The 11186-nt window shown below is 47.5% G+C and overlaps 1 protein-coding gene across 1 annotated transcript; it reads left to right on the top strand.

Moving 5' to 3' along the window:
* Positions 1-229: 229 nt before the first annotated feature.
* Positions 230-2152, top strand: LOC125553974 (very-long-chain 3-oxoacyl-CoA reductase 1-like). The gene is made up of 4 exons (XM_048717610.1): positions 230-621; positions 746-1034; positions 1157-1226; positions 1445-2152. The coding sequence occupies exons 1-4, from the start codon at positions 279-281 to the stop codon at positions 1751-1753; spliced, it is 1011 nt and encodes a 336-aa protein (XP_048573567.1). The 5' UTR covers positions 230-278; the 3' UTR covers positions 1754-2152.
* Positions 2153-11186: the final 9034 nt, after the last annotated feature.

Below are 11186 nucleotides of genomic sequence, written 5' to 3'. Positions count from 1 at the left end.
AGCCATGCCGAACTGAACTGGATGTTATTGCTGAAAAATCTTGTTGGACTCCTCTATCATTGATTTGAAAGGCCCAACCACACTGCATTAACCGGGAACGAGAAAGTAGCTAGACCGGCATCCATGATCACCGAAATGGGGCTTCTTGCTTGCTATTCGAACAAATTGAAGGCTGGTAGCTAGCGTGCCTTCATGACTAGGACAGTCATCTATACACGGACAGTAGCTACTGCTATAACACTAGCATCAACGAGGGTGAGGAGACAAGCGAGTCGAGAATGGCTTACCTCCAGCAAGCGCCGGCATGGTTCCTCTGGCTGGCCTCCCTCGGCGCGCTATACGTCTCGGCATTCTTGCCCCGCCTCCTCGTCTACCTCACGCACTGCCTGCGCCGGCCCGAGGACCTCCGCCTGCGCTACGGCACGTGGGCCGTCGTCACCGGCCCGACGTCTGGCATCGGCCGGTCCGTCGCCCTGGAGCTCGCACGCCGGGGCCTCAACCTTGTTCTGGTTGACCTCGACGCCGCCAATCTCCACGAAGTCTCCGGCACGATCATGTCTCGCCACGCCGTGCAGACCATGGCCGTGGTATTCGACCTCTCGCTCGTCTCCACTCGTAAAGGTATCATGCATGCATCTACTCAAGCATGACTTAACGCATGATATAGGACCAGGAGCGCATAGAAACAAACACTTGAACTTGATTACCGCCGTCTGTCATCGACCGGTGGCATGCATGCATGCAGGTGACGAGGCATTGCGGCGGCTCCGGGATGCCGTGAAGAAGCTGGACGTGGGGATTCTGGTGAACAACGCCGGGATAGCGAAGCCGGGTGCGGTGTTCCTGCATGAGGCCGACGTGGAGGCGTGGGTGAGGATGATTCGCGTGAACCTGTGGGCGGTGACGGAGGTGACCGCCGCGGTGCTGCCCGGGATGCTGCGGCGGGGCAGGGGCGCCATCGTCAACATGGGATCGGCGTCGTCCGAGGGCATCAACTCCTTCCCCCTCCACACCATGTATTCCGCCACCAAAAGGTACGTACGTGTGATGAAGCATGCATCAAATCTTAGTCTCCAACTCCAACTCGCTCTATGTTCGTAAGTGAGAGTGACTTGCGTTTTCACATGTTAAAAATTGGTGCATTTCGATCGAGCAGGTACGTCGCTCAGTTCTCCAGGAGCCTTTACGTTGAGTACAAAAGCAAGGGGATAGATGTCCAATGCCAGGTACGTAGACGTAGTAGTACTACGTAATTAAATGCACCGGCTCCAGAAACGGTTCCATCGGAACGTCGTGGGGTTGGATTAAATGCACATGCACGCGTTCTTGGCTTGCAAGATGCAACTATGCAAGTGGGGTGCAGTGGAATCAATTCAATGCACGTATGGTATGGTACTACGACCGTTTTTACGAGCAGTAAAAGAGGTCGTGTAATCTCGTGCAGGCGCCGTTCTTCGTGTCGACTACGATGGCTTCCGGCTTCGCCGCGGCCTGGCGGTCGTCGGCGTTGGTGCCCACAGCCGACACGTACGCGCGCGCGGCTGTGGGCTGGATCGGCAAGGGCAGCCCGCTCTGCGTGCCCAACCTCAGGCACCGGCTCCTGGGGTGGTATTTGGCCGCCGTGCCAGGCGGCGTGCAAGACTGGTTCTGCCTGCGCGAGAACCTGCGGCACAGAAAGATGCTCCGGAGCGCGAGATCGCCGAGGGCGTCAGCGTGCAGGCCGCATGGACATGGGATACCATCCATTGAGTAGGCGCTCTGCATTGTTTCGAAACTCTCTGGATTGTAATGCATGCCAGTTATTCTATCGGAAAAATATGAGTATCGGACATCACGAATCTGTTTCTTACTACATATGTTACCCTAGATTTCGTTATTAAAGAAGTACGTCCCACTTTCCCAGCTCAGTTGCAAAACCTCATTTGCTGCATGGAAAGCCCGAGCTTGATGCCAGTTGTAGACATGCACCACCGGGGCAATGGCAAGGAGAGAGGAGCTTGCCATTAGGACATTATTAGGACATTTGTGGCCTCGGTTTAATGTGTAATCTAGTCACCTAGTGTGCTCCTCTACTCCCACCCCACCCCAACTATACATGTAATTCCTTTGTACTCGTCTGGTGTCTTAATTTAATACTCCCCCCGTTCCTAAATACTTGTCTTTCTAGGCATTTGAACAACTGACTACACACGAAGTAAAATGAATGAATCTATACTCTAAAATATGTCTACATACATCTGTATGTAGTAGTCATTTAAAATGTCTAAAAAGACAAATATTTAGGAACGAAGAAAGTAGTCAGTAGGGGGCTCCCCTATTGTCCCAAAGCTCCAAAGAACAAAAGGAGAGAGGAGCTTGCGATGTTTTTGAGAACTTCCGTTCAGAGAAGAGGTTGAGCTGGTCGTCCGACGTACGTACTTGTTGGAAAAATCGAAGGCGGTCCGGATCCTCTAGGGCATCTTCAACATAGATCCTTAAACCGTCTACATATGTTCGAACAGCATGGTCCGGATATATTGTGTCGTCAATGCGGAGTTGTAACGGTCCGCCGAGCGATCTGGATGCATTCTTTCCCGCAAAACGAAGACAAATAGGGGCTTTGCAAAAGTCTGAACCGCTGCCACGGCCGCATCTAACTATCCTGCCCCATTCAAAATCCATCTCGGTCCCATTTTCTTCCAATCCGTCTCTTCTTCCTCCTTGTTCTGCTTCCCCGCCATTGCCATGGTTCTTCTTTGGCCGGCACACAGGCATTGCCGGACCTCCGCAACCAGCATCGAGCGCCCACTCGCCTTTTACAACGGCGTCGTCCACCCAGGACCCGTCCGTAGGCAGGTAGACTCTGCCCCCCCCCCCCCCCCCCCCCCCCCCCCCCCCCCCCGCCAAATTCGTCTATGGTAGTCACCACGTCCCGACATGTGTTCGATCAAATGCTATTGAGCTTATTCTCGAACTTTGTGCCGTTTACTTAGAGTTCGGCGGATGGCGGGGGTACTCATTCACGAAAGATGAGTTGTTGTGCGATGTGTGGTTGACCGCATCCGCGGATTTCGTAGGCATGAGCAGAGGGGGGTCCCTTCTTGTAACGCGTGCATGATTCGTTTCACGTGCGAAAGCACATTGCGCCCTACGACATGCACATCATCCAACAACGCAATTTGAGGTCGTTGGCGTATCGATGGTACGCCATCTAGACCTCCGTCACCAAGTTTTGTGACGCGGTTGGTCGACTGGAGGTGAGGTGGCCATTGCTCGCGGTAGAGGAGAAAATCATAAGTTTTGTTTCTTCTTGCTCCACTTGTTTATTGAATCATTCATTCACTCAATATTCCTTTACATGTTTTGTAGCCCGTACACGCTGACGTGATGTACCACAAGACAGAGAGAGACGACCTTTTACGTACATATGCTATTAAATGAAGCTAAAGGGACAGTATGTGTGAGACGACAGGATTCATTTGTGAAAAATCTGTTGAACATCCGGTTAATCTTGTTGAATTTGAAGTATTGTACTAGACTTTTTTGCATGCTATTTATGGATGATTTATGTTTTTTTATCTGAATTTGATAAAATCCACCGTATTTGCATCAATTTCATTCCGTTAGTTCAAATAGTTGTTGAAATGTATGTGAACAATGTTACGTCACCAGCATTCATGTCCATGGACTGATCCGCTCTGACTGCATACGAATGTCGGAAATTTGCTGGTCAGCGTTTATCAACCGATCGAGCCGGAGAAAGACCGTTACGTCACCGGCATTCATGTTCATGGACCGGTCCGCTCTGACCGCGTACGGATGTCGGAAATTTACTGGTCAGCGTTCATCAACCAATCGAGCCGGAGAGAGACCGACCGGCCTACGTATGTACGCGTACGTGCTAAAGGTGGCTGCCTGTCTTGCTGCATTATATATAGAGTCAATTACATCGATGATACCATAACTTGACGCAACCGGTCATTTTGATGCTAGAAGTTGCGATATACATTAAAGTGATGCAAAAATTTAGCTTGAGCGTACAAATACAGTGCTTGTCTTATTTATATACGGAATATGCGCTTATTAGGTGTGTGGACCCCGCTGTCAGCGGCTCGACCAAGGAGAAGGGGCATGTGGCCTAATTTTTTCAAAAATATTCTAGGAATATTGTCTTTTTTTTAAAAAAAAGTCTAGGAATATTGTCTTTTTAAAAAAAAAGTCTATGTGAATGTGCCATTTTTCAACTCATTGACCAGCCGGTCCCGCCTGTCACAAACTAACAGCAAAATAGTGGAGCGCCCAGGTTTCGAACCTGCAAACCACGTGCCAAAACTGATGCTCGTCTAAGCACTATGACTCACATTTTCTACCGACTATTGTGGATAACACGGCTATATGTATTTATCGAGTACACGTGTGGAGTTTAAATGGGCTGCAAATATTGCAGCCCATTCTGCAAGAAGTATTTTCTAAAATATTTGTAAAACAAGAGTAAAAAAATTATATATTGAAATATTTATGTGCTATAAATATTATACAAAAACGATGATTAGCAAATATATGACCGTGTACTGTATTAAATTAATATAATTAATAGTGATGTTTGTGTGTTATAAATTTCAATAATACAAACATTTTAATAATTCTATAATTAACAGCATGAATTATAAATATGCGTATATTTGTTGAAATGTTTTAATAATTGAAATAATTTTTTAGTTGTATTTTATAAGATATTTGTATTGCTCCAAATTATACAAAAAGTATAATTCATCGAGTTAATTATATAATTATCTATATGGTTGCATTATTGAAATTTATAACACGCAAATCAGTATTAACTAGTTATTTTTTATATAATACACGGGTGTATATTTTACTATTTTTATTACTAATCATCGTTTGTTTGTATAATATTTTTATATAATACACGAAGGTATATTTTATATACTTATGTTTTACTAATATCTTTTTAAATAATAGTTAGTGCAATATGGGCGGCAATATTTGCAGCCCATTTAAGCTCCACCTGCGTACTTATTAAATACATATACTGTTATCCACTTTTGTAATTCGAAAATGTAAGACGGAGCGGTTTGATCAGCATGTGTGGTAGTTGTTGCCGGTTTGGAACCTAGCGGTATATTTTGACAGGCGGACCTGCTGGTCACAGGGGTGCACCCCGTCCACGTGAATTTTTTTTGTAAAAAAAAATTTCCGAAGTATTTTTTTTGTGAAAATGAGGCCACACGCTCACTCTCCTTAGTCCAGTCACTGACAGCGGGGTCCACATGTCTAGTCAGCCTAGATTTCGTATGCAAACGAGATAAGCACTGTATTTGCAGCCCGAGCCAAGTTTCTGCACCACTTTAATGTACGTCACAACTTCTAGCACCAAAGTGATCGTTTGTGCCAAGTTGTAGCACCATCAGTGTAATTGACTCTTATATATATTCGCAACGCAACTAGTACGTACTACCTTGGAGATCACGTGCGCAGAATCTGAGTCCAGACGAAACAAATCGAGATCGAAAGAGTAAGCAATGGGCGCTGACATCGAGAACCCGATCCTGATGGTTGCACCGCAGTGGTGCCCTGCCGGAACACCTTCAGAATTCCTAAAGGTGCCGGTGGCGACGCCGGCACCGTCGCCGCTGGGAAGGCTGTCCAGTTTTGGTGTGGCTGCCCCAGTAACGTGTTATACGTCTGCACCGCCATCGTCTTCCTCGTTGCCCTTGGATCCACGATCCCCCATATACGTGACGTCACATACGGGCTCAAAAACACTGAGCATCTTGTTGTGGCTTGCATTGGTGTTGCTCTTGGAATTCGAGTAAATTGTAAAAAACCACCACAATTGAGGACCCTAATTCAGAAAACCATCATCATTCATTTTATTTTAAAAAAACCACCAATATTATGCTGACAGTTTTCATAAAACACTAAATGCACGGTAAGCAACGATTGATGAGAAAACTGACTGGTGGGTCCCGCTGTAAGTGATGACATGGCATGTGAAAGCTGACACCGTTTGTCTCCGTTGTCAAGGGCCACCCGTCATACTCTTGTCCACGCTCTCACCCCTTCTTCCTCCTCGGGCTAAATGACAAGGCCGTGCTCCCGTCGACGCGCTCCGGGGAAGTGGCGGCCGCCGTTGCCGTCGCTGTCTAGGACAGCAGCCTCCTCCGCCGCCCGCGGCCCTCCAGTGCGTCTTCCATATGAACCAGCTGAAGGTGTTGAGTCCAGCAGCAGCCGCGGGGCGCGGTGGAGATCCGTGCATCGCCGCCCTCGCTCCGTGCCTCTCCGGCATCGTCCTGTCAAGCTCCAAGGGCCGCACATGTCGGATTCATCCTGCCGCAGACGGCTGTGGCTCACCTGAATCACATGGCCGGAGATCGGGCGCGGCGGCTGACGACCGTGGTCGGGGAAGAGAGGACCTAGGCGTCATCTTGAGGGCTTCCCGGCACGATTCCTTTGACCGCGAGGTCGAGCGTGGCATGGCGGAGCTTCTGGACAATGTGGCTTTCCTGGGGATGTCAGTTGGCCGCGACGGTGACGACGGTGGCGGTGAGCGCGAGTCTGGAGCTTCGAGCGTGCACGCGAGGAGCACGCTCCAGTGGATCTGGTGCATGCCTGTGCCGTCGCCGGGCATTAGAGAGGCCGAGGATTTGGTGCGCGCCTCTGTCGTTGCATTCCCGGAGCCGTCCGAGCTTGTCGTTCTCCGGTGGCTGCAAGGCCGTCCAAGTTCATTGTTCGCCAGTGCGCGGGTGTTCCTGGAGGTGGTCATGTCGCCGAGCGCGAGCCCCGCAGCCCCAGGCATAGATGTGTGTGCCTGATTGCCTGCCACCGTTCGCCGGTGACTGCAGCAGCAACGGGGTAGCACCTGTGGCGTACGCCTACTAGGTGTTCGGCGAAATGCCAAGACCACTCAAGGAGGAAGAGGAGAGGTTGACTGGATGGCTTAACGTCGTCGTCTTCTTCCGTTTTCCTATTGCCATGTCATCACATACAGCGGGACTCGGGCGTCAGGTTTCCACTCAAACCGCTTTAATCAGTCAATCAGTGTTTTCTGAAAACTGTCAGCACAATGTTGATGGTTTTTTTTAAAAAAATCGAATGGTGGTGATTTTTTGATTTACGGTCCTTAATTGTGATGGTTTTTTGCAATTTACTCCTTGGAATCCCTTTGTCGCTCTGTCTGTGTTTCGTCGCGCTATACGTAGCAGATTATGTAGGTTAGTCGCTCCGGTATATATATGTTATGTATTCAAGTCTTGCGTTTTTTCGACCGTGTACATCCTGATCATCAAGTGAGCAGCATCAGCAGTTTTTTCGACCGTGTACATCCTGATCATCCTCATTATATAGGTTAGTCGCTCCGGTAGCAGCCAACAGGCATCACAAAAGCTAGCAAACAAAATCGATGATGACACATAGACTTGCACTTTCCTCAACTTACATTTAGCAAAACCGCCCTCTTCTGTTCTTCTTCATCCATATGGATTGTTTGCACGCTTCTTCGTTGGATTTTCATCATGTTGGGTTGCGCCGAGTGCAACGATTGCACGCAAAAACGTACCCGTAGCGCGGCCACACCAAGATCCAACCTTGGGAGTACAGTTCTTGTACCTCATTGCGTTTAGTGGTAGCGGTTGCGGAACTCGATGACGCGTGTCGGGGCAGTACAGTCCTTGTACCTCATCTCATAAACCTCTGCCTAACTCACGGACAAGGCTGCCGCGGCCCTCCGACGTCGTACCGCCGCTGGAGGGACCATGACAACGACGACAGCACGGAGGACGACGGCGGTGCGACGCGGCAGGGCGGCCACGCGTATAAGGTGGTCGTTGAGTGTAGGGTTTAATTTTTTTTTAAGTTTTTTAGTTGATCGGTCGAAATATCGACCTTTTAATATAAATTATGTTTGAATCGTGTTTGAATGAATTTCGTCCCTTTGGTTCGGATTTTTGTTGAAATGTATGCGGGCAGCGTTGGATGGTGGTCTTCCGCATCCATGTTCACGGACTGGTTCCCCCTGTTCGTAGACGAATACAGGAGGAAATTTGCGGGTCGCCGTTGGAACATGGGAGAAAATTCTACACCCCCTAATAACGCTATATACAAAATCTAGTAAAATGTGTATAAAATGCAGTAATTTGGAAAATATATTTTTTACTACCCAAAATTGTAATTTATTGCATTTTTTTACGAGAATTACTATATTTTACATAATGTGTTACTATATTTTGCAGTTAGAAACCCTAGCTCTAGCCAGTTGTCCAACATATCCCTTGTCGACTGGAGTCTCACTCGATCACACCACTATGAGTCGAAAATCCTTTCGGCTAGCTCCAATCCTCTCAAGTGTGTGACCCTGCAGGTTTACTTTCAGTCGGAACAACAAGAGTCACTCCTCCGACTCCGACTCGGGCCCATGATCAGTCGATCTCAAGATGATAGTCAGTAGCGGCTTCTAGCAAAGTGTGTTGACTTCCTATCAAAGTAAAATCATCAATGAATTTCCTGTCCAATGCCCATATGGCCATTCCCTTTGCCTGACGATGTACCTTGTCAGAGCTATGGGCAAGAGCTTGTCATCCATTTAGTAGCTTGACTCTCTACACAACTCAGTTCGTACAAGGACCTCATTCCTAAGCAATGTGTCATAAAACATTGATGAGACACGCAAAATTACGACTTGCTCGTTGTGTCTCATTGTTGGTTAGTCCGACTCACCAAACTCCTTTGGCCGAGTCTGTGTGCCAACTTAGCATCACCATGCCCATGACAAGTGGAACCAAGTCATTAGTCGACTTAACAGACTAGTTATAGTTAGGTGTCCACGTAACTCTACGACCAGGGACTTAGAACAAGTATCTTAAAGCATCTCCAATAGCCAGAGGGCGAGGGCGACCGGCCAAATTTTAGGTCGGTCGACCAGCGCTCAGCAGCGACCTTTCTGTTGGGATCCTCTTATCTGTCGACCATTCGCTGGGAGAGGATGGCATTTGCGAACGTATTAATGTCAGTTTTTAGTTATGCAAGCGGTGGCCATTTCTTCAGAACATGTCATTTTCTGGAATGAAGGCTCAATATTATCATCCTCCTAGAAAATTCCATGCAGTCTTGAAGAAACTGTCACCACCGACACAACTAAAACTGCCAGCAAAAACAACAAAAATATGCGACATGCCACCCTCTCTCCCAACGAATGATCATCTATTGGCTTTTCCGTTCTGTGGGAGACCACGTATGGACGGAGACTAACTTCTTCCCTTTTAGGACGAAAAGGGAGAGAAACGTACTACTCCTTCTGCAATTTAGGGCATCTCTAATATTGACCCGCAAACCGGGCATCACATCCGTCCACGGACAGGGAAACCGGTCCACTGACACGGATGCGATAGCATGCCATCCAACGCTATCCGTGTACATATCAAACCACATTTCAACTAACTGAACAAAATTCAGCGAACACAATGAAATTCATCAAAGTTCGGATATAAAATAGCACAAAATATCCATAAATAGGATGCAAATAAGTCTAGCACAACAATAGTTCAAATTCAATTAAATTAACCGGATGTTCAACAAGTTTATCATGAATAGATCATGTTGAAGGAAATATGCCCTAGAGGCAATAATAAAGTTATTATTTATTTCCTTATTTCATGATAAATGTTTATTATTCATGCTAGAATTGTATTAACCGGAAACATAATACATGTGTGAATACATAGACAAACAGAGTGTCACTAGTATGCCTCTACTTGACTAGCTCGTTGATCAAAGATGGTTAATTTTCCTAACCATAGACATGAGTTGTCATTTGATTAACGGGATCACATCATTAGGAGAATGATGTGATTGACTTGACTCATTCCGTTAGCTTAGCACTTGACCGTTTAGTTTTGTTGCTATTGCTTTCTTCATGACTTATACATGTTCCTATGACTATGAGATTATGCAACTCCCGTTTACCGGAGGAACACTTTGTGTGCCACCAAACGTCACAACGTAACTGGGTGATTATAAAGGTGCTCTACAGGTGTCTCCAAAGGTACTTGTTGGGTTGGCGTATTTCGAGATTAGGATTTGTCACTCCGATTGTCGGAGAGGTATCTCTGGGCCCACTCGGTAATGCACATCACTATAAGCCTTGCAAGCATTGCAACTAATGAGTTAGTTGCGGGATGATGTATTACGGAACGAGTAAAGAGACTTGACGGTAACAAGATTGAACTAGGTATTGAGATACCGACGATCGAATCTCGGGCAAGTAACATACCGATGACAAAGGGAACAACGTATGTTGTTATGCGGTCTGACCGATAAAGATCTTCGTAGAATATGTAGGAGCCAATATGGGCATCTAGGTCCCGCTATTGGTTATTGACCAGAGAGGTGTCTCGGTCATGTCTACATAGTTCTCGAACCCGTAGGGTCCGCACGCTTAACGTTCGTTGACGATATAGTACTATGTGAGTTATATTTGTTGGTGACCGAATGTTGTTCGGAGTTTTGGATGAGATCACAAATATGACGAGGAACTCCGGAATGGTCCGGAAGTAAAGATTGATATGTGGATAGTAGTGTTTGATCTCCGGAAGGGTTCCGAAATTCACCGGAAGGGGTTCCGGATGTTTCCCGAAATGTTTGGGCACGAGAACACTTTATCTGGGCCAAAGGGGAAAGCCCACGAGGCTTTTGGAAAGTGCAAAAGAAAGTTTTGCGGAGACCAGAGGCTAGACGCTAGGAACCCTGGCGTCTAGGGGGTAGACGTCGGGAACCCTGGCGTCTAGCCCTGGAGTCCGAGAAGGACTCTTGCCTTTTGGGTGAAACCGACTTTGAGGAGGCTTTTACTCCAAGTTTCGACCCCAGGGCTCAACATATAAATAGAGGGGTAGGGCTAGCACCATAGACACATCAAGAAACACCAAGCCGTGTGCCGGCAACCCCATCCCCTCTAGTTTATCCTCCGTCATAGTTTTCGTAGTGCTTAGATGAAGCCCTACGGAGATTGTTCTTCACCAACACCGTCACCACGCCGTCGTGCTGCCGGAACTCATCTACTACTTCGCCCCTCTTGCTGGATCGAGAAGGCGAGGACGTCACTGAGCCGAACGTGTGCAGAACTCGGAGGTGCCGTGCTTTCGGTACTTGGATCGGTCGGACGTGAAGACGTATGACTACATCAACCGCGTTGA

The sequence above is a fragment of the Triticum urartu genome, chromosome 4, assembly GCF_003073215.2.
Source record: "Triticum urartu cultivar G1812 chromosome 4, Tu2.1, whole genome shotgun sequence".
NCBI classification, from domain to species: Eukaryota; Viridiplantae; Streptophyta; class Magnoliopsida; order Poales; family Poaceae; genus Triticum; species Triticum urartu.
Note: the sequence above shows the minus strand (reverse complement) of the source record. Positions and strands in the feature narration are given on the sequence as shown.

What these genes read in the sequence shown, in the direction of transcription:
- LOC125553974 (XM_048717610.1), top strand. Translation starts at nt 279, where the DNA reads ATGGCTTACCTCCAGCAAGCGCCGGCATGGTTCCTCTGGCTGGCCTCC. An exon ending in GCTCGTCTCCACTCGTAAAG is followed by an intron (nt 622 to 745) that starts GTATCATGCATG and finishes GCATGCATGCAG; the next exon opens with GTGACGAGGCATTGCGGCGG. An exon ending in GGATAGATGTCCAATGCCAG is followed by an intron (nt 1,227 to 1,444) that starts GTACGTAGACGT and finishes AATCTCGTGCAG; the next exon opens with GCGCCGTTCTTCGTGTCGAC.